The sequence below is a fragment of the Ursus arctos genome, unplaced genomic scaffold (assembly GCF_023065955.2).
Source record: "Ursus arctos isolate Adak ecotype North America unplaced genomic scaffold, UrsArc2.0 scaffold_7, whole genome shotgun sequence".
In the NCBI taxonomy this organism is placed as follows: domain Eukaryota; kingdom Metazoa; phylum Chordata; class Mammalia; order Carnivora; family Ursidae; genus Ursus; species Ursus arctos.
Window position 1 is genome coordinate 24759760 of NW_026623089.1, and position 22270 is coordinate 24782029.

Sequence of the window (22270 nt, forward strand, 5' to 3'; positions counted from 1 at the left end):
TGCATGCTCCCAAACGCCAACCCTGCTGGAGACAGTGTCTCCCAGCCTGCGTCTGAGCCTCCTTCCCCTCCGTCCTCCTGCACCCACAGAGAAGGGGTCTCCATCAGGTGGGGCCCTCGTGGTTTTCCGGTGCCAGAGGCAGCCGTGGAGAGAGAAGCCCAGGAGGGGAGGGGCGGGGAGGGGCAGAACCCTGGCTGCACCCACAGGATTGGCTGACTTGTGTCCGCACAGCCAGCCGCTGACTAGAAGGTTTCTCAAAGAGACAGTGACCTCAGCCGCTGCCCTGAGCTCGGCCCATCTCAGCCATGCGGCGGGCACCCCGTGGGCAGAGCGGGCCCCGGGGGCCATCCTGAAGCAGGGGCGAGGTGGGAGGAGGCCACCGGGCCCCGTAGGGGCACCATGGACAAGTTCCGGATGATCTTCCAGTTCCTTCAGTCCAACCAGGAGTCCTTCATGAACGGCATCTGCGGCATCATGGCCCTGGCCAGCGCCCAGATGTACTCCGCCTTCGATTTCAACTGCCCCTGCCTGCCGGGCTACAACGCGGCCTACAGCGCCGGCATCCTGCTGGCGCCGCCCCTCGTGCTCTTCCTGCTCGGCCTGGTCCTGAACAACAACGTGTCCATGCTGGCTGAAGAGTGGAAGCGGCCCCCGGGCCGCCGGGCCAAGGACCCCGCTGTGCTACGCTACATGTTCTGCTCCATGGCCCAGCGCGCCCTCATCGCGCCCGTCGTCTGGGTGGCCGTCACCCTGCTGGATGGCAAGTGCTTCCTCTGTGCCTTCTGCACGGCTGTGCCCGTGGGCGTGCTGGGCAATGGCAGCCTGGCACCTGGCCTGTCTCCGCCCGAGCTCGCCCGCCTGCTGGCCCGGGTGCCCTGCCCTGACATCTACGACGGCGACTGGCTGCTGGCCCGCGACGTGGCCGTGCGCTACCTGCGCTGCATCTCCCAGGTGAGGGGGCGGCGCGGCCTCGGCCGGTCTCCCCTCCCGGACCGGACCGCCCCTCCGGCAAGGTCCCATCCCCCACCTCTTGAAACGAGGCTGCCTCGGGGCACAGCCGCGTTTCCCCGATAGATGGGAGCTCCCCAGACCGGGCTGGGGCTCCCCCTCGGACGGAGCTTTTTGGGGCAGGGGCATGTTTTCCTAACTGAGGCCAGGGCTTCTGAAGGCAGAGCGGTGTGTCTTCCCTGGCTCTGTGCCACCTGAAAAAAATGCTGTGGCGACCTCAGTCCAGAGGCCTGTGTCTTGTTTCGAGGTCCCTAGAGTGGACCCAACAACTCAGCCAGCCCCACATTCTCCATCCTGAGCGAAGCCTGTTGTATTTGCATCCTTTTCTTCTTCCAGGCTGGGGCAGTGGTGAGGCAGGTGGGTGGCTGGGCCATTTGGGTACATTTCCCTGGCAAATGCCCCCAGCAGGTGCCTCCCTGTTCAGGGAGTGGGACCCGAGGGTCCTGGTGCCCCTGGAAGGGAGGGCTTGGGTGGGGGGGATGCATTATTGGGATGTGCCCTAAAGACAGGGCTGGAGGGCCCACTGACAGAGAAATCCGGAGCTTGGTCCTCCCCAGCCCCGCTCCCTTGTTTTCTGCCCCTCTGGACCCTCCCCCATCTAAGCCCCCAGGCAGCCAGCAGGGGGAGGAAGCAGCAGTACAGGTCCTTACAGCAGATGAACCAGGGGCTGTCAGGGGAGGGGCAGGGCCAGGCCTGCAATGCTAGAGGAACACCTGCTCTGGCAAGTGCAGACCCCTGGCTCCCTGGCTCCAGCCCTCCTGTGGGGCCCATGTCACCACCAGACGCCCCATGTGAATGTCACGCTGAATGTACAAGCTCTGCTTCCCTCCCAAACCACTTCCTCCCAGTGAGCACTTGTGCCATCGTGCCAGGCCTCAGGGCTTAGGACAGCTGTCCCTCCGCCTGACCTTTAAACCACCACATCATGAACTGAAGGGCCCCCAGAGGACAGGCTGCCTGGCCTATAGACATATTTTGTCTTCTGAGTGAATTTAAAATTCAATGTAGCAATTTTGGAAAACCAGACATTTTCACACAAAAATCAGATTTCCAGCTTTACCTGAAACATGAGGACAGCCCCACGGGGTCCACGTTTCCTCTCCGACCAGCACAGGGGATGCCTACTCTCCCCCAGACCAAGCACATGCCCTGTGGCCTCCCAGCCCATGTCTGCTCGGCCACAAACCCCGGACCCCGATTATAGGCATTTACCTACCTCTCTCATCCTGATGTGGCCAAAGGCTTCTCTGTGCAGCTGGGGGCTGATCCGGAAGCCCCGGTTAGGAGAGCCTCCTGCCGAATGCCTGACAGTGAATTATTACAGAACGGGTCTAGCACCCAAGCGTCTAGTGCTCTTCAGCACGGAGTTTGCACAGTGTCTGGTTTGTCTCTGTGACCCTTGAGGGCCCAGCTCAGAGCCCACACAGAGGAGGCCAGAGGAGGGTCACTATGGTCCTGCGAGGTCAAGGAAGAGGCATGGTTAGTGAGGGCCTATTGACGTAATAACAGCAGTTGACAGTTACTGAGCACTAAGTATGTACCAGGCACTGTGCTGGTTGTGATTACACTTAGTCCTCACAAAAACCCTATGAGATACATACTATCAACAACCCCATTTTCTAGGTGGAGAAACTGAGGCACAGAGAAGTCGGATACCTTGCTCCTGGTCAACTAGGAAGGACTGGAGACAGGGTCCAAAGCCAGGCAGCCTAATTCCAAGGTCTGCCCAGTTAGCTCCTGTGTATTAGTGCCAGGCCTACACGTGGGGCATTTTCCACACAGGATCTCATTTCTGTGAGATGGTGTATCTATGCCCATTGGACAGAAAAGGAAATGGAGGCCAAGAGGGAAGTCATTTGTGCAGTCAGCGCTCTTTTCCCTAAAGGCCGTGAGAGAGAGCGCTTTGGGGGGGGGGTGTAGACAGGCTTGGGAGGCTGGAGAGCCATGCCAGCCAACTCCCTCCCCTCTCCCCTGCAGGCCCTGGGCTGGTCCTTCGTGCTGCTGACCACACTGCTGGCATTCGTCGTGCGCTCTGTGCGGCCCTGCTTCACACAGGCCGCCTTCCTCAAAAGCAAGTACTGGTCCCACTATATCGACATCGAGCGCAAGCTCTTCGATGAGACATGCACGGAGCACGCCAAGGCCTTCGCCAAGGTCTGCATCCAGCAGTTCTTCGAGGCCATGAACCATGACCTGGAGTTGGGTCATGCCCACGGGGCTCTGGCCACGGCCCCTGCTGGCTCGGCTGCCCCAGGGACCGCGGATGGGGCTGAAGAGGAGAGGGAGAAGCTGCGCGGCGTCACAGATCAAGGCACCATGAACAGGCTGCTGGCGAGCTGGCACACGTGCAAGCCGCCCTTGCGGCTGGGCCAGGAGGAGCCCCTGATGGGCAATGGCTGGGCGGGGGGCGGGCCCCGGCCTCCACGCAAGGAGGTGGCCACCTACATCAGCAGAGTATGAGCTGTGGGCAAGTGAAGAGGCCTCAGACCCCCCAAACCAGACAGAAAAATGAATCCTGCCGGTGCTGGGTGGAAGGAAGGGACAGACCCACATGCCCAGGCATTCACCCGCCCATTGAGGCAGGAAATTTGGAGCCGGAAGGGGACATCAATCCGCCAGCTGTGACATAGCAGTATTAGTCAGAAGGGTTCATTACTGGAAGGTGGGGGTTGGGCTGGACAAGATCCCACCTGCCCAGCCCCTCCCCAGCCCCTTCATCCCTGCTTCACTATCTCCTCTCAGGTCCTACAGCCACCCTTCCTGTGAATTTTTACGATCTCCGTTCCCTTATGCTCGAGACTCAGGGAGTGGGAGGGCGTCAGGCTGTCTCACAAAGCAGGAATCCTCTGTGTTTGGTCCATCTCCCAGATGAGGCTGCGAGTGGGCCATGAAGACACGGCCCACAGCCTCACATGATGGAATGTGAGGAGCAGAGAGAAGCCCGGATGCCTGGTCACCATGGAGGCCACTCAAACACTTGTCAAGTGGACCGTGCACTTACTTAGTCCGGAGCACGGAAGTCTTCCTGTCTTAGCCATGTGAGCTGCTACAGCGAAATACCACAGACTGAGTCCGTTAGCAACAACAGAACTTTACTTCTCATAGTTCTGGAGGCTGGAAGTCCAAGATCATGGCGCTGGCATGGTCACGGTCTGATGGAGGCCCTCTCCCTTGTTCAATGCCGGGGCCTTCTCGCTGTGTCCTTACAGGTAGAAGGGACAGGGGAACTCTCTGGAGCCTCTTTTCCAGGCACTGATCCCATTCATGAGGCTCTGCCCTCCTGACTTAAGCTCCTCCCAAAGGCCCCACCCCCTCATCCCATCCCCCTGGGGAGTTAAGATTCAGCACATGAATCTCGGGGGACACATTCAGACCATAACCCTCCCTTGGAGGGCTCCTTGGAGACAACCTGAACACCTCCTTCACATCCAAGTCTCAGGGGGAGATCAGACCTCCCCAAAGCTCAGGCATTTAGAAGAGAAGCTGATATCCTCCCATTTTCTCAAAACCCCTGGCCCTGGGGAGGGAGCTCCAGAGTGCTAAGAGGCTTCAGCCTAAGGTGGGGATGAGTGTGGAGGAGTTGGGGGTGGGGGAGCTGCCTAGAGTAGAAACAGCTCAGACTCCAGAGTGAGAGAGAACCGGGTCAAATGCTGGCTCTACCACTTACAGTGTCCCTCAGGCCAATTGTTTCCTTTTCTGTGCCTCAGTTTCCTTATCTACGTCAGGAATGAGGGCACCTACCTGATGCGGTTGTTGAAATCAGGAAACAGGTGAAGTGTGTAAAGCTCGTGGCCAGAACAGGCACCAGGTACACGGTGGCTAATGTGTTTGTAGATTCCTGAACCCGAGGGCTTATCCTCCTTCCCTACACATGAGGGGAGGGCGACATGAGGACCTGAAGCCACCTTGTCAAGGAGGGACTTGAGGGCCAAGAAGATGTAAGCCCCACTCACCTAACTGATTCTGATCTTGATCCCTGCAACGTTGCTTTAATTATTTCCCTTCGTCCCATCTCTTCTTCCCTGAATCCCACTCCTGAGACCTGGTCTGCATTCCTTCCATTATTAGGGAGGAGGATGAGCCCTGCAGGCCGAGGAGGCTGGAGGATGCTGGGGGGCTCCTCTGGGGGTGGGACTTCATCTAGGCCTAGAATGCAGAGAGTTCAAAGGAGGAGAGACCAGGTCTGTGTTGGTGGGTGGGGAGGGGCTTCCAGTGGGACAAGCCAGCCCACGAAATCGGGAGGTCCAATGTCAAGCAAAGAGCAAAGCTTTGAGTCAGGCAGATTGGGGTTCAAGAACTAGAGCTATAAGACCTCACCAAATCCCTCCAAACCTCAGTGTGTCTAGCTGTAAAATAGATCTTAAAAAGACCTACTTTTCAGAATTGTGGTGAGAATAAAGGAGGGTAACTTTGGAGGAAGAATGTGGAGTGGTGTTTGGCACATGGTAGGATCTGAATAATAAACACGGGTCCTTTCCCTTCATTCCTGCCCATGGACAAGCACAGCTCAGGGAGGCCAGCATGGCACTCAGCAGTTCCATGGTCCTAGAACCACAAGCATTACAAAGCTGACAGAGGCTGGGGGGGTCTCTCCCTTAATCATAGGGGTCATCTAACCTGTCCTTGGACAGGGCTCTCCCCTTTAGCATTCTTGACCCATGCTTTTCAGCCTCAGCTTGCACACTCCCACAGATGGGGAGCTCATGACCACTTTCTGGGACAGGCTGGGCAGCTCTAATGGTAACAAAGGGGTTCTTTCAGCAACCTGCCTCCTTGTAATTTCCACCCACCACCCAGAGCTCTGCCCACAGGGCCTCAGAGAATCACTTGCCAGCCCTTCTGAGATTTGAAGCAGTACCTGGGGAGTCAGCTGAAGCATGGACAGAAGAGTCAGCGGTGGAGAGGAGGACTGGCAGGGGCAGGATGGCTCTGAGGGAGAAGAGTCAGAACAAGGCAGGGAGGCCCTGTCCTGTGGATCCTGCTAGGGCTCAGCATCAGTCTGACGGCATGACCCTCCCCTCCAACCCTGCTGGGGTCCAGCAGGAGTCAAGCATGGGGAGTGCTCCTGAAACTGGCAGGGAGGGCAGGCCCAGGCAGGATGTCCTAGAAGGCCCCCCTGCCTGGCCCCTGAACTGGTCCCACTGGTGCGCAGCACCATCAGGCCGCCGGGGCAGCTGGCTCGGGAGGGCAGGCAAGGGCAGGCACGGGCCAGCGCTGCTGCCGAACAGGCAGCCCAACTTCCTCTCCTCTTGCACCGCCCTCTCTGCCCGCCCTCCCCTGCCTGGCGCCGGAGGGAGGCTGTTTTTCCACTCGCCGCTGCATGAGTTCCATCCTGCTTGTTTCCTCCTCTTCTCTGGAGTTTAAAACTTTGAAAACACCACCGACCCCAGGCTCTGCTGGTCTCAGGCTCCCTGCTCCAGTGCAGAAGAAAAGCACAGGGGTTGAAAACATCACCAGCCCCAGGCCCCGCTGGTCTCAGGCTCCCTGCTCCGGTACAGAAGAAAGCACGAGGGAGCTCGCGGAGCACACCACCGGCAGCACTTGGGGGGCCCGCCCTGCAGGCCCACGCCCCGCCGAGGCTGGAGCCACTGGCTGGCGCTGCAGCTGGCCCCAGGTAAGGAAGGGCCCCTCCCTGGGCCGCGCCAGGCGATGGGGAGCATGGCAGGACTGCTCAAGGCTGCACAGAGGCATTGTCCTGGGGAGAAAGGCCCCTCACTGAGGCTCCTCACTCTGGGCAAGGCCAGTGGTGCCCCCCTCTCCCAGCCTGTCCTGTCTTCTGTCCTGACTGCTGTTGCTGGAGGTCCCACCCAAGCCCAGTTGCGACCCCTCCCTGGCCTACGGGACAGGCCCAGTAGTCTCAGATGACGGCCTGGTTCTTCCTCAGCTCACCACCCTCTGTGCTCAGATATCTTGTACCCCACTTTGGGCAGTTTATGAACCCAGGGCCCCACGAAATCTCATGAGAAGCCCTGAAGCCAAGAGGGGAAGAGGAAGAGAGAAGCCTGCCTTTAACCCACTAAGCCTTGGCAACATGACTAACTCTTTCCTAGGGAATGGGATGGAGCCCCTGACCTGGGAGTGGGAGGAAGAGTCAGATCCCTCCTCCCCCTGGCTCCCCACGTGGTCACCAAGCTCTGCCCGGCCCATCTGGCAGCACTGGCAGAGACAGAAGGAAATATGGCAGGTCTCCCCACCTCTGTTTGCTGCCTACCCTATCCCTCCATTCCTGGCTTCTTCTGGCTGTAGACTTTTGTTTTTCATCCCCCAGATGGGGAGGACACGGGCCACACCCTGGCCTGTCTCTCTGCTGGTGTGGGTGGGGCCTAGAAAGGGAGCCCAAGGCCTTGGCCACTTCCTGGCACGGCTGCAGCCCAGACCATGGCCGAGCATGCTGTGGATGGGCTGGTGGGGATGGTCGAGCCTTAGCCTCCATTCCCTGTCACTGGCAGGCTGGGCAGCCCCCTGGGAGGCTGCTAGATAGGGAAAGGGTAATGGGTGGGGAAGGGAAAGTTGGCCGGGGCTCTCATGGATGAGCACAGAGCAAGGGCAGGAGACCAAGAAAACAGAGGACTCACTTGGTTCGACCCACCCTCGTCCACTTCCCAAGCCTCCTTAGGTCAGGCTCAAAAGTCCTGCCCAGACACCTCCGTACTAACATGGCCTCAGGCGAGGCACTTTCTCCTCTTCGGGCCTTAGTTTCCTGATGTTGGCAGGAAGGAGAATCGCCCCCACTGCCTCACCTCTGGGAGCCATCCTAAAGCCTTGACAGGGTGAGATGGAGGATCTCAGGTATTTATTCCCTTTCTTTCCCCTCTAGCATCCCTACGGAGAGACCAGGGGCCCGAACTATTTATCCTCTCTTCACAGATAAGGACACAGACCCAGAGAAAAGTCATGAAGTATGTTGAGAGCGAGGATCTCCTAAACCAGTCTAGACTCTGAGGTCTCCAAAATGAAAAGTTCCCATGAACTCCAGGGACACTGTGCCTCGCTCAGCACTGACCAGAGGCTCCTTCCTCCCCCCCACCCCACATCACTGAGTCAAACCCAAGACCCTTATCTCCCGGGACACCCACTCCAGCTGTGATGCCCATGGGCTAGAAGCCTGGAGGACAACACCCCCCCAAATAGTCCTAGGTCCCTCAGCACACTAGCACAACCCAGAACCCCAATTCCCGTGCCACAGGGCCATCCTTAATTCTGACTTCAAGGGAAGCTTGTGGGAGTCATGAGAACCCAAGTGCCTGAGGCAGACAGACCTGAGCCTGAGTCTCAGCGCCGCCGCTTATATGTGACCCTGGCAAGCCCCTCAGCTCCAGGAGGCCTCCACCTCGTCTACACACACTGGGGATATGACAGCCCCACGTGGGCTCATGACGATGGGCAATGAGGGATGGAAAGCCCCTGACACCTAGTGGGAGCTCAGTGAGCAGTGGCTACCACGTCCCCTAGGCCCCAGGGCTCCCCAGGTCTCCTCCTTTCTCACTAGCCTGGCCATACAGGATCCCTTCGACTCCTTTCAGTTTTCAAAGGCCAACATTTATCAGGCGTCTACTATTTATTCCACAGGAAGCACCATAAAATGGCAAGACCCTGCCCTGCCTTCGGATGCCCACCAGCCTGCACTCCCTCCTAGTCCCGTCAGGAACTGCTGACCCCCGTCTCCCCCGCCCCCACCCTTGCCGTGGGTCCCCTCCTCTCTGACCTGTCACCATGGCAGCCCTGATTGCGGAGAACTTCCGCTTCCTATCGCTCTTTTTCAAGAGCAAGGACGTGATGATTTTTAACGGGCTGGTGGCCCTGGGCACAGTGGGCAGTCAGGAGCTGTTCTCCGTGGTGGCTTTCCACTGCCCTTGCTCGCCTGCCCGGAACTACCTGTACGGGCTGACAGCCATCGGTGTGCCCGCCCTGGCACTCTTCCTCATCGGGGTCATCCTCAACAACCATACCTGGAACCTAGTGGCCGAGTGCCAGTACCGGAGGACCAAGAACTGCTCGGCTGCCCCCAACTTCCTCCTCCTCAGCTCCATCCTGGGCCGTGCGGCGGTGGCCCCAGTCACCTGGTCTGTCATCTCCCTGCTGCGCGGCGAGGCCTACGTCTGCGCCCTCAGCGAGTTCGTGGACCCCTCCTCCCTCACAGCCGGGGAGAAGGGCTTCCCACCAGCCCATGCGGCAGAAATCCTGGCCAGGTTCCCCTGCGGGGAGGGCCCTGCCGACCTGTCGGGCTTCCGGGAGGAAGTCACCCGCAGGCTCAAGTACGAGTCCCAGGTAAGGCTGTGCAAAGGGAAGCTCCTCTTCCTCTTCCCCAGGCAATGGCGCGTGGCGGGGGCGGGGGGCGGGGGTGTGTCTCCAGGAAAGCACTAGATCATCAGCATCAGGCATCTGAGCTGGGTAACCTGTGGGTTAGGACTTGGTGAGGCAAGTTTTAAACATTAAGGGAAGGAATGTTCTTCTGGCTCAGACTGAGCCTTGATCCCCCCACGGATTAAGCCCCTACGTCTCCCAGATGGAGCACGAGCCCCTGTAAGCTCATGAAACATCTGCCCGTCAGCTAGTAGACGTGTTCCCATCCCCAGAAGGACCCCAGCCCAGCTCCGAGTCAGCCCCAGGTGCTGCTGCCACCAGGGAGCCCCCGAGCGAGGAAGGGGTGTGCAGTTAGGAAGCGGCGGCTGCTCTGCTGCCCTGATCCTAGCGGCCGCTGGGGCTCACTTCTGAGGGAGCAGAAGTCAGTCGGGGACGGACGGCAAGGGCGGAGGCCTGGGCAGAACACGCAGCTGGGAGCGTTCACTTAGGGCAGCCGGGCAAGCGGGAGACGGGAAGGAGCACAAGGTTTTCTAGAACACAAAAACAAAAAGCAGAGCACGTGAGTTCCGGGGAGCGAGCACGAAGGGGAATCACAGCCGGAAGGGCCAGCTCCCCTCAGCGCGGGAGAACCCGCTCTCCGGGGGGTGGCCCAGCACCAGCCCAGCCCAAGGCCCCCCAACCAGCCAGGCCGACGTGCTCCTGGGCGGCCGAGGGTCCGGGCCGCTCCTCGCCCCTCCTCAAACCTGCCCCTTCTCTGGCCAGCTCTTCGGGTGGCTGCTTATCGGCGTGGTGGCCGTCCTGGTGTTCCTGACCAAGTGCCTCAAGCACTACTGCTCGCCGCTCGGCTACCGCCAGGAGGCCTACTGGGCGCAGTACCGCACCAACGAGGAGCAGCTGTTCCGGCGCACGGCCGAGGTGCACTCGCGCGTGCTGGCCGCCAGCAACGTGCGCCGCTTCTTCGGCTTCGTGGCGCTCAACAAGGACGACGAGGAGCTGGTCGCCAGGTTCCCGATCGAGGGCACACAGCCTCGGCCGCAGTGGAACGCCATCACCGGCGTCTATTTGTACCGCGAGAACCAGGGCCTCCCGCTCTACAGCCGCCTGCACAAGTGGGCCCAGGGTCTGGCGGGCAACGGGATGGCACCAGAAACCATGGAGATGGCCCCGCTCGCCTCCTAGGGCTCCTGCTCCCACACTCTCCGCAAGGGGCGGTACCTGGCCTCGAACTGAACTCCACTGCCTGCTCACAGCGGCTTCAGGAGGGGATGATTTTTTCACGCTTTGGGGAAACGGGCCAGGAGCCAGGATCACAAAGTAGCCTGGGGTGTGGAGAGAGCTAGCAGACAATGGGGTCCACTCCGACGGGAAGGCTCTCAGACCCGAAGAAATGGCCTCTCCCGCTGCCACTGACCACTCGGTCAACAGCTTTGGAGAAAAGACCCTTGCGCAGAACTGGTCCCTCATTACCTATGATGTGGACGACCTTTTCCTGGTGGGACTCCAAGGCTGGGCAGCCCTGGCCGCAGAGCCAGGTGACAGTGAAACCCACCAGCACACGCCTGGTACAGGATATCGTGCAGTTAACGTATGCATGGTTGCATATGGTACCTGGCTCAGCAGCGCTCAGCCAGGAAGATGCCTCCAACATATGCCTCTCGCTTTATTTTAAATACTCAAATTTTTGATAAAGTTTTTCTTAGTATAAAGGGCTAGCTTGGTGTCTGCATGATTGGATGGGCCATGCCAGAGTAGGCTGGTGGTCACGGAGACAGGCCCAAATCCCATCCCCTGAGGGGGGGGGGGGGACAGAGAGACCCTGGGCAAGATTAAAATGGATGGGAGGGAGGGCAGGAGTACAGGGAAAGCCAGGTGTTGGGAAGGCCCTACGGCTGATGATGTCTTGACAATTAGATTCAGGTATCTGATTTGATCTGGGGAACAGGTGAAGCCTGGCCTTTCTCAGAGGGAAGACTGGCTTAAATTTCATGACCCCGCACTCAATAGGGCAGACTAGCTCCTATAACCTAGTCCTAATGCCCCCAAACCAGGGCAGCCCCAGCTATGCCTCTCCGCTGACCTGCACGTGCCTGCCCTTGCCTGATCACCTCTGCCACCTCTAAAACCTTTGACGCTCTCCCTGTCCCTGTCCTGCTTCCCAGCATTCCTCCCAGTCACTTCCCATGGAAAAGCTCTCCAGCTTTCAGGCCATTGAAAGCTCTCTGCCAAAGAAAACATTTAATCCCCTTAAGACCAAGCCAAACAAGAACTGGCTTCAACTAGCGGGCTCTGCGCTGGTGTCCAAGAATTCTGCAACAAACGGGACTGGGCTTATTACTTATCAGAGGAGGTGGAGACCATCTTTCTGGGAAGTTTACAAGGATCACAGAGAGGTGTGGGTATGGTGGACCCATCATGTCCCCTTCCCCAAAGAAAACCATCAAGCCGATCAGTGCCCTCCACCCAGCAACCTCTCCCCAGAGGAGATACAAGGAGAAACTGCGCAGCTCTCCCCAGCTCACACAGCACGGCAGCCCACGTCCTCCCTGAGCCTCCTAGCCGCCAGGCCCGGTGGCAGCACACAACATACACACGTTCATTTCATCCACAAAACAACTGTTCAACAACCCCATTTCACAAATGAGACACCCAGCTTGGAGAGCTTGGATAATCTGGGCCTGGTAGGCCTGGGAGGAAACACCACCAGGTGGTTTATGCCAATACCTGCGGCTTTCCTCTCAGATGCCTGGGTTCCCCAACTGTCCTTTCCCCCAGACAAAGGGGTCTGCCTTTGTCCTCCTGTCCCAGCCTCACGTACTCCACAAAAGAGCACAAGTACCAGCTGAGCTCAGGTTGAGGGAATGCCCAGAGCCTCTGAGACCCAGGGGAGGAGGCCTGCTCCCTGGGCCCTGCTGACTCCCTTTGGCTGGACCAAGAGCCTGCCAGGGCCAAAGTGGGATCCTGACCACAAGATTGTCAGGAGTCAGCCCCTCCATTCCTGCTCCCCAGGAAACTCCCAAGACGGAAAGAGTCTTCGCTTTTCTAGGGGCCCAAGAGTCTGCTGTCTACAGCCTGCTATCTACAGCAGCCTCAGAAAAAGAGGAAATGGGAACCTGGGTGGCTCAGTTAAGCGTCTGACTCTTGATGTTGGCTCAGGTCATGATCTCAGGGCTGTGATATCGAGCCCTGTGTCGGATTCCAAGCTCAGTGGTGAGTCTGCTTGAGATTCTCTCCCTCTGCCCGTCCCCCCTCACGCGTGCTTTCTCTCTCTCGTTCTAAGAAAGGGGGGGGGGATGAAATAAAGTAGTACTAAAATAAAACACGCAAAAAGGAATTATAGGAAAACTCAAAGTCTTTTTCATCCTGACAGGATTACCATAAAGGTGCTGCAGAAAAAGCAACACTTAAATAAGAGTCCTCAGGCAACACAGTTTTCCAGCTGCCCAGGCGCCTGAGATTCAACTGGGCTGGCCCGCTGCTGACAGTGGTCATCGGAGGCCAGCTGGCCACTAGTCCTCCAACAGGGAGCTCTTAGCTTCCACGTATTCCAGGGCCTTCGCCTTTACTGCCTGCACGTCCTTCTCAGTGCCATGTTGTTTCTCATAGTCCAGGTAGCGCTTGAAGAAGAACTTCATTCGCTTGGGGGCCAGGCTGAGATGAATGACCCGTTCAAAGATGTCCCTGTGAGGAAGAGCAAGGCAGCATTTACCTCTTGGCCCTTGGCCACTCAACTGCTGACTCGCCTTCATCTACTTGCCCTCTGGCTCTGCAGCCAGGCCCTCTGTTCTCCAGCATTCTCACTTCTACCTTTACGTTTATTATCATTTTAAACTCCTAAGGGGTCCATGGGGAGAGAGATTGCCACCCTCACTTTCCAGAGCAGACAGACACCCACAGGTGTTAAAAGGACTTACTGGCCTGAAGTCACACAGTGAGTCAGGACAAAGCTACTGGGATGGGGACTCACATGAACTAGGGATCTGTGAGAAAAGTCCTGTGGGCTTGGGCAAGGCGCTAGTTCTTTCTGGACCTAGTCCACCCGTGTCTAATCCTCCCTGCCTGGTGGGGATGTAGGCGACAATGGCAAGCCTGTGACCATTCTCTACCACAAGAGCCAAGCTCAATGAATTCTGTGGGAAACGCAAGTCTCCTGACCCCCACGCCAGGGCCAGCCTACCACCCACCCAAGACTCCAGACACGACCAGAGGCTGGCCCGAGGCAGCAAAACAAGTCTGAAAGTGAATACCACAGGACCTGGTATGTCATGTCAAAGCTGTTCTTCCGGCTAGAGTAAGAGAACTGGGGATGCTGGAAGATGCTGTGGGGCTAAAACTCGTCCACTTGGCCAACATCCCCAACCTCCCACAGTTAGTTCAGCCCTGGCCTGTCTTGCCCACTCACCGGACTTCCTTCTGGCTGCCATGCTTAATGGTCATGTCGATGTAAACCGACCAGACATCAGTGCGCTTTGGGTAGGTGCTCAGTGTGTTCTCAAAAATGGCTTTGGCCCGTTCCGCGTCCCCCAGCTGGAACTCCAGCTGGGCAAACTTGGCAATCACATCCACATCTGCAGGGAGAGGACAGCTCAGATGCACAAAGCAGACAGACCCCTCATCACAGCATAACGTGCTGCTCGGACAGTCTGACTCCTGACTCCCTACTCATAGGTTCCAAGACCTGGGTGATGACAAGTGAACACTAGGAGGGTTCGGGGCCAAATACACAGAGGGGCACTGATCTATGATTCCCACTGCAGACCCCTCACTCTCTGGGCTCAGAAAGGAGAGTGGGCTGGGGCAACAAAATCAGTGCTAATTTTTTTGTTTCTCCGTCTTTGAAGTTTAGCATCTGGAATGCAACACATGTTATGTTCTTGAGCATATAATCAACAGAGAGGGAGTTCCCTGCTCTCCACTAGGCTTTCCTAACACCACACCACCCTCAGCTAAGAAAACCTCCAATCCCTGCGCCCAGATATCAGAGAGCTTAATGTGATCAGGAATCGGGACGGAGGGTGGGGATGAGCACTCACGCTCTTTATTGGGCAGACACTCGAGAGCTCGCTGCATCACACGGTGACTGGCCCCAGCCTGGCCCCTCCGCAGAAGAAAGGCGCCATATTTGATCCAGACAGCTTTCTCCTGCCTGAATCTCTTCAGCATCCGGTTGTAAAGTTCACCAGCTTCCTGTGGGAAAGACAAGGTAAGCTATGGAGTGTGCTATGACAGAGGGGGCAACAACAGAGACAGACAGCTATGCTCATGAGAAGCTAGACGTGGCCTCAGACTCCAGTCACTACGTAGGCGCAATTCTAGATGCCTAAGGAAAGCGGGCAGGTTCCCAGAGACGGGGAGAGCGCACGAGGGGGCCTAACACCGTGGGGAGTCTCCAAACTAATCCTGTGCTGTATGGAGGTCCTAAGAGTAGAAGAACATGAGAATGACAAGGGGGAACAGAGAGACAGAAAAGGGACATTCAGCTGAGCTGCTGCCTTGTGGCTGTACGCAAGAGATACACACCAGGGGTCCACTGTCCCTTTACTTCCCTCATCTTCACCCCGCATTCCTAAAGCAGAGGGGGACTCCTCCCACTCCGAAGATGAACAAATTAGGGCAAGCCTGCAGCAGGACCAGATCCAGAAGAGGGGGATTCTTTCCTGGACTTCCCAGGAATTAGTTTCCGAGCTGCTGAGGACCCTCTGGCAGCAGGCCGCCTGGCCCAGACTCCTACCTGGAATTTCTCTGACTTGGTGTAGATGTCAGCCAGATGGAGAAAGACCTTGAGAGGCTCATTGTACTGCACGGCCCGCTCAAAGACCTTGGTCAGGGACTCCTGAGAGCCGTACATGTTCTCCAGATTCAGCAGGGCCACCCACACGTTCAGCTTCTCTTGCTCCTCTCTGGAGGGAGAGTCGGCACGTGAGCTCCATCACCTCGGCCCAAGGAAGCCCCCGCTACCACCCAGGGATGCTGGCTGGAATCACCTCTTCCTTCCCAGGCTCTATCCACATCCTCTATTCCCACCCTCAAGCGAGCCACACAGTGGCCTGGCCCCCACTGCAGCTCACACCTGCGGGAATGCCCGACTGCTGGGCTTCCCCTGGTGTCTGCCTCCATTCCGCAAAAGGAAGCCCACGAAATCCTAACCTAGCCCAAGGTTTGGGCAGAAAGGAGCAGAATCTCCGGTCTGATGCTGTCTCCAAACTAAGAGAATGAAGCAAAGGACCGCCATCCCTCCTCTTAGCGGTCAGGAAACTCACTCCACCCTGTGCCTGGCAAGTGGCCGCCGAGAGTGTTTGCACCCAGCTACATGCAGTCGTTGTCCCTGTTCTACTTCTGTTCCAGGTTTGGCACCTTATTTAAGCACAGGGACTCTGGTAAATGTCACCCTTAGCTACTTCGGTGAAGGGGACTATAAAATATAAATGAGCAGATCTGTTTTGCAGATGGCACAGCTAGGAGCCAAAGCCTGAAAACCCACGGGTACTGGTGGTAGCCACCCAAACTGCCGTCGGCCTCCTGAGGAGGAAATGACCCACAGTTGACAAGCCATGCAGCCCAGGGAGACACCCCTCTGTCGAGAGCTACCCCCAACCAAAGCAGGAGGCAAAGCCAAGACCTGAAGGAAATGGTCTTGAGAGCCCTCTCGGCCACAGCCCGGGCCTTCTCGATTTCCGTGGCCTGTAGGTGGAAGGCCATGTACTGCAGCCACAGGATGGAGCTGTTGGGGGAGCTCAGCAGGAGTCGGTCAAAATCATCTGCCGACTCTGGCTGTCGCCCAGGATCCATCAGCGCCTCCTCAATGCGGGACAGCTCTTTCTCTGCCTTCTGCTTCTCCAACATCCTTTCCTTCTTGCTTTTCTTCTGCTACGGAAGGCACAAAAATTAGTGAGTAATCTGCTCCTCAGACCACTACGGAGGTCTGCGGTGGAAGCCAAGAGCTGGCAGGGCAGTCCATGAGCCCTAGCAATACTCGCGGGCCTGAGGCTGTCCCACCTGTCAGAAGGGACACTCAGGCCAGGACAGAGCAAAGGAGACTGGCACCAAGGGGTCCCTGCAAAAGGACAAAGCCCTGCAAAATACGACACCGTGGACTGCTGTGGCTTGTCCTCGTCCTCGCTGTCTGAGCTCTCTCCTCGAGGTGGTAAGGCCGGGGTCAGAGAGTCTAGCCCCACGTCCCAGACGAAACCGGAGGACAGCTGTAGCCGAGGCACTTCTGCTGGCCTGGTCGGCTTCTCCTGAAAGATCACAGAGGTGTGTGAGGAAAGCACTCAGCTCAGGCTGCACCGTGTTCCCCAGCCCCAATCCCCCCTGAGGAGCCGGGGCCCCCACCATGCCCAGAGACCCTTCCTTTCCACCAGGGCCAGGCTAGGCCCACTCTGCTGGAGAAACTACATAGTAGTGACACAAAAGCTTTCCTTGTAAATAAATTCATTTAGGCAACAAGCTTTTAAAACATACGTATGCAAAAACAAACAAAAATCCCGTAAGTATGTGTATTCATATGTCCGTTCACGTATAAAGTACCGCATGCGTATAATGTAATAGCGGAGCTGGGACAGAGACATGACAGGCGTTCTGAGGCTGTAGGGATGTGAGTACCTAATGTCCGGGCAGCCCCTCCCCAGTCAGTCCTCAGTCCGAATGGTACCGTCCTCATCTTTCAGAGGGAGATGCAGGCCCAAAAAGGTTAAGCCTTTACTTGCCTATCCCGTGATTTAATTCAGCTCCACTCAATAAACATGCATGAGAATTTATTTTATACAGCCCACTCCTCGGGTAAAGCAGGGTCTGTCCTCGGGATGCTGATGACCAAGTGAGGACCCAGCAGCCCCGCCTTAGGCAAAGAGAGAGGAGGATGGAGCCGAAGGCTGCCCAGTCTCAGGCAGGAGACCAAGGACTTGCGGCCCCAGAGCAGCCTCTCCTCCCCCCGTGAAGGCTGTCCCTCACCTTGGGCAGCACACTCATCTCTTCTCCCTCCTCTTCTCCTTCCCGATAATACACTTCAACACCACTGTCGTCCTCCTCTGACAGAGCAGCCTCCTTCTGCTTCTTGTTCACTCTGTCCTGAGGTGACAAGGGGGAAAGATGGCAAGCCGCCCTTCCTGCCCCGGAGAACCCACTGGCCGCCCAGGGCAATGCCCTCCCTCTGCCCCTCCCGGCTCCAACCTCACACCGCTCTCGGTCCAGGAGAAGGCTAGTTGGGCGGCTGGCTGGCTTTGAAGCACGCTCCTTTTCACGCGAGGGAGGCCATCCTCCCCGAGGGGCGTACCTGTTCGCTCGCAGACTCCCGGCGCCGCCGCTTGCCCTGCTTCTCTGCTTGTGGTTTCTGGGGCTCAGTCTTCTCCTTGCCGGGCAGCTGCACCTCCTCCTGCCCCTGCTGCTTCCTCTTCCCTTTCCTTTTCTGATTCTTCTTCTCCTTCTCTTCTTTCTGCTCTTCCTCTTTGTGCTCTTTCTTTTCTGCCTCCATTTCCCTCTCCTCTTGCTTTAGAAGTGGCAGTCCTAGGGAGGCAGGAAACACGTCCGGCTTCCCAGTGTCACTGGGGAGGAACGACAGCTCTACCAGGTTCTTCTGGCGGTTCAGCCTACAACAGGCAGGACGGGAGGGAGGCAGTGAGGACAAGCGCAGCAGACAGCCCGGGCCTTCCTTTCCTGATCAGCCCAGTTTTCAGGGCCTGGCACCACCTGCCTCGGAATCCATTCAGTATTCTTCAGAATGACCATGCTGAATAGTAAAATATAGGGGCCAGCTGCAACGTCCCCAACAAGTGCCTATGCACGGAAAAGTCTCCACATCAGCTTTTAGGAGCTGAGGCTGGGGCTGAGGCAGAAGACTCCAAACAAAGGGGCTTTGTTCATCTGAACCCTGCACCAACACCACCCAAGCTGTTATGTCTAGTTTACCTCTGAATCTCCTCCCAGAGCCCCCAGGGAAAACAGGGAGTACAGGGGGGCAGGAGGTGGCAGGGGAGACACCTACCTCAGGACCTTGGCTGTGAGAAGCTTCCCTTCCGGGAGGTATCTGTTAAAAAGGGCTTTCTTGGATGGACTGTACTGGGAGACATGCGGATATCGGGCCAAACCCACAACAGAGGGGCCAAGGCTGACAGGAGAAAGACAAGGGTCCTGTGGTCATAAGTACAACAACAGAGTCCCAGCCTAGCCTAGCGCCTCCACTTTCCCAGGGACCCAAGTTGTGACAAGGATTTAGGACAGACAGAAGTTCCTGGCACTCAAAAGGATAAAGAGAGCCAGAAACAATGATGAGGCATAATGAAGATCGGACTGAGGCGTCTCCCACCCCACACAGAGCACCGCAACGCTTGAATCACAAGCGGCCGGAGAAGATGAAAACGATGAAGCTGTGGCAGAGAAGGCTCCCTGCTGGCTGTGACCGCTATGTGATTCCACAACATTTATGAATCACGATCAAACACGAAATCAAAGAAAACCCAAACGTATTTAAAACTGAAATCGGATATGCCATGCTCTTTGTCCAAAACACAAATAATTCAAAACTTTTTTTAAAGTATAAAACATCTCAGAATTTTAAAAAAACTGGTGGGAACTCAGCCTCCCTTTCCTTCATATCCTCTTCAGAGAAGGCGACTGAGGAATGCCACAGACTGTGGACCGGCACAGGCCCGGTGCCGGGGGGGGGGGGGGCACTCGAGCTGGCCCACAAGCGCCACCTCGCTCACCCAAAGTGCACACCATGCGGCTGGACACACTTCACATAGCCCCGCAGGAGCTGCCCTTCCTGAACGTCCTGGATGGAGTTAATCTCAGGATCGGTTATTTTGCTCTTCGTCTCCGGGTTTGTCCTAAAGGAATAAAAGGCTTGTGTACATGTACCCCGACCCTCCTTTCCCACTCTCACCCCCGACTCATTTGTGATCATCAAACTCTATGTTTAGGAATACAACTCTGGACCCGTCCGTAGGATACAACCTTCAGAGCCCAGCCCTACTCTCTCCTGAAGCCGTCAGGACTTGGCCTCAAAAACAACCATTTCCAACCACGGAATAGGCTGACTTCAGGGCAATCACTTCATGACACATGCCACGAACTACAGGAGCCTGGGGGCTGGACCATCTCCCCTCACCGGGGTCACTGCATGGCCACCCTGAACACCACATTCAGATGTCCAAACCTTGCCTTGGGCAACAAGAGTCTGAGCAGACAGGTTCTTCTAGCACTGTGAATGCCCACAGCTTTTCTGGATAAAGACGGGGCAGGGTAGAAAGTGCACAAGTGGAGAAGAAAGGTGGGAAGCCCAAAGTTCTGCGTCAGGTCCACGCAGCCTCTCCTCCTGCCCTTCTTGTCCCCACCACAGACACTCACCTGGACGATCGCAGAGACAGAGTCAATACGTGGCCTGTAGCAGACAGGACGTAACACCTGGAACGAGAGCAAGAAAAGATGTTGACTTTTCAACAACCCAGGAGGCAGCAGAGGGTCCGAGCTTCCTCTCCACAAGGCTGACCCACAGGCAAGAGCGAGGGGACAGGACACCTGGGCTCTGTTCTTCACTCTGTTGAGAATGTGCTGAGGGACTCTGGGCAAGTCACCTCTCTGGGCCTCAGTTTACTAGCCTGTCACTACCTATTCTTCTTACCCAAGAAAGGTGCTGGGAGAAGAAAATGAAAGGAGGCATGGATCCCTCAGGAAGACACGCAGAGCCACGTGAGTACTCAGAGGAGGGGACACCAGCCTGACGTCGGATCCCAGCAGTGTACAATCTCAGCCACAAACCACCAGGGGGTGACCAGGGGGTGACCTAGGTCCTCGGGCAGGCTCACGGCAACAGATCATAGGAAACAAATCAGTGAGGACTGAGCAGGGGAGGCTTCCAGGAGGGAAAGCAAGGTTTACTCTTTGGTTAGGTTTCCATACTTTTTTCATTGAAAACAGCACTTAAGCAACCCAAACTCACAATTTCAAAGTATAGCATCTTAGCAGTGGAAAGGAACTCAGCAATAGTCCAGATTTTTCCGACAGGCACCTGCCTCCAAACCCCTAAAGCAGGAAGGACCTTAGGGATTACCTACCTTTAGGCAATTAATTTATTATCCACATTAGACAGATAGCACAATTGAATACAACTCACAGATTTGGCTACAATAAAATATATTTAAATATTCTGGGATGCCCGGGTGGCTCAGCTGGTTAAGTATCTGCCTTCAGCTCAGGTCGTGATCCCAGCATCCTGGGACTGAACCTCACATCGGGCTCCCTGCTCAGTGGGGAGCCTGTTTCTCCCTCTGCCTGTCACTCCCCCTGCTTGTGCACGTGTGCGTGCTCTCTCTCACTCTGTGAAATAAAATCTTTAAAAAGTAAAATAAATAAAAATTTTGCTAAAAGCCACAACCACATTTTTAAGCCTCAAGAGACAAACTAGAGATAATCTTGGATTTCTCAGACGTGTTCCTTTTCTTCTCCCAGGCCCCGGTTAGCTCTGTGTGGTTTAGCTCTGATAAGTGGTTGTGAATTTATTAGGCCGGGGCTGGTGGCTGGGACACCCTGAGGTGGGAAAGAGCATTACAACTTTCCTGCCCGTCTCGTCAAGGCTTCCCACTCTACTGTTAGCCAACCTGGATTCTCAGAAGTCTGTATGGTATCAGGCTGAAGCCTGCCTCTTCAATGCTAATTTATTCACCTTAGAAACTGCCTTTAAAACTCTGAACCGGGGGCACCTGGGTAGTTCAGTCGGTTGAGCATCTGACTCTTGGTTTTCGGCTCAGGTCGTGATGTCAGGCTCCGCACTCTGTGTGGAGTCTGCTTCTCTCCTTCTCCCTCTGCCCCTCCCCCCACTCGTGCTCTCTCTCTAAAATAAATAATCTTACAGAATCAAAAACAAAAACAAAACTCTGAACCAGGCTCATTTTAGTGCATACAGAATAGTTAATAAGCACCCGGCCAACTGCAAAAGGTCTCTTTTTGCAGAAATCACCTATAGATCAATTTTCTTAAAATAAAAAGATGAATGGTTCAGTAGAAAAATGAGCAAGCAAAAGCAAAGAACAAGACAAGCAAAGCACAGGACAAATGTAAATAGCCAATAAAGAGGGAAAATGACCAGTAAGAGAAATGCAAATTAAAATGAGAGATCAATTTTTGCCTATTTAATAGCTTAGGTTAAAAATTAAGAATAACCACTGTTGGCAGGGGTGTGAGAAACAGTCATATTTATGACAGAACATATAGGGCACAGTCTTTTTGGAGGGCACTTTGGCAATATGTGTAATGTCGTTTGGCCCATCAATTTTAGTTCTGGGAATATATTTCATGGATACATTGCACTCGTGGCCAAATACATGCACAAAGATATTCACTTCATTATTATTGTCCCTCAACAGAGGTTTCAGATAATGACAAAAAAATTAATAATGGGAACACCAAAAAAAAAGTTAAAAATAAGGTAAAAGAACAAGGTAGATTTAGATATATTAGCACAGGAAAAGAAAAAGTCCATGATAAACTGCTATGAGGAAAAAAGCAAGCTGCAGGGGCGCCTGGGTGGCTCAGTCGGCTAAGCATCTGCCTTTGGCTCAGGTCATGATCCCAGGGTCCTGCATCGAGCCCCATATCGGGCTCCCTGCTCATCTGGGAGCCTGCTTCTCCCTCTCCTGCCTGCTGCCCCCCTGCTTGTGCTCTCTCCCTCCCTCTCTCCCCTACCATCAAATAAATAAATAAATAGATAAAATCTTCAAAAAAAAAAAAAAAAGCAAGCTGCAAAATATATAAAATTAAATTCTATTATTACATTAAAAAAATTGTACCTCCATGTGTGTGAAAGTCTTGAAAGATAGAAACCAAGGCATATAATAGTGAAAAGTGGTAGACAAAGAGAGGAGCAACAGAACTTTCACACGATTTTCTTTCTGGTACAAAAATCACAAATCACATCTCTATTTTTTTAAAAAAGAAATCTACAGTCCCACACAGAGCTGAAGAGGAA

General features: G+C 55.6%; 3 protein-coding genes across 6 annotated transcripts in view; 2 read left to right on the forward strand and 1 right to left on the reverse strand.

The window, feature by feature from the left end:
- The first annotated feature begins 399 nt into the window (after positions 1 to 399).
- Positions 400 to 3468, forward strand: CALHM1 (calcium homeostasis modulator 1). The gene is made up of 2 exons (XM_026493653.1): positions 400 to 951; positions 2986 to 3468. The coding sequence occupies exons 1-2, from the start codon at positions 400 to 402 to the stop codon at positions 3466 to 3468; spliced, it is 1035 nt and encodes a 344-aa protein (XP_026349438.1).
- A 2796-nt stretch (positions 3469 to 6264) lies between these two features.
- Positions 6265 to 11018, forward strand: CALHM2 (calcium homeostasis modulator family member 2). The gene is made up of 3 exons (XM_026494040.4): positions 6265 to 6622; positions 8578 to 9276; positions 10075 to 11018. The coding sequence occupies exons 2-3, from the start codon at positions 8722 to 8724 to the stop codon at positions 10489 to 10491; spliced, it is 972 nt and encodes a 323-aa protein (XP_026349825.1). The 5' UTR covers positions 6265 to 6622; positions 8578 to 8721; the 3' UTR covers positions 10492 to 11018.
- A 1625-nt stretch (positions 11019 to 12643) lies between these two features.
- PDCD11 (programmed cell death 11) overlaps positions 12644 to 22270 on the reverse strand; it is a 40379-nt gene continuing 30752 nt past the window's right edge. For 3 of the 4 annotated variants that reach the window (XM_026494035.4, XM_026494037.4, XM_057308757.1), the window contains 11 exons: positions 19654 to 19710; positions 19011 to 19133; positions 18290 to 18412; positions 17582 to 17894; positions 17260 to 17376; positions 16398 to 16547; positions 15929 to 16176; positions 15041 to 15209; positions 14343 to 14496; positions 13712 to 13877; positions 12644 to 12990 (listed from right to left, as the gene is read on the reverse strand). In XM_026494035.4, the coding sequence (XP_026349820.3) occupies positions 12819 to 12990; positions 13712 to 13877; positions 14343 to 14496; positions 15041 to 15209; positions 15929 to 16176; positions 16398 to 16547; positions 17260 to 17376; positions 17582 to 17894; positions 18290 to 18412; positions 19011 to 19133; positions 19654 to 19710 (1792 nt within the window). In that variant the 3' untranslated portion in view covers positions 12644 to 12818. The remainder of the gene's footprint in view (positions 12991 to 13711; positions 13878 to 14342; positions 14497 to 15040; positions 15210 to 15928; positions 16177 to 16397; positions 16548 to 17259; positions 17377 to 17581; positions 17895 to 18289; positions 18413 to 19010; positions 19134 to 19653; positions 19711 to 22270) is intronic. The other variant, XM_026494039.4, reaches the window with a different exon arrangement.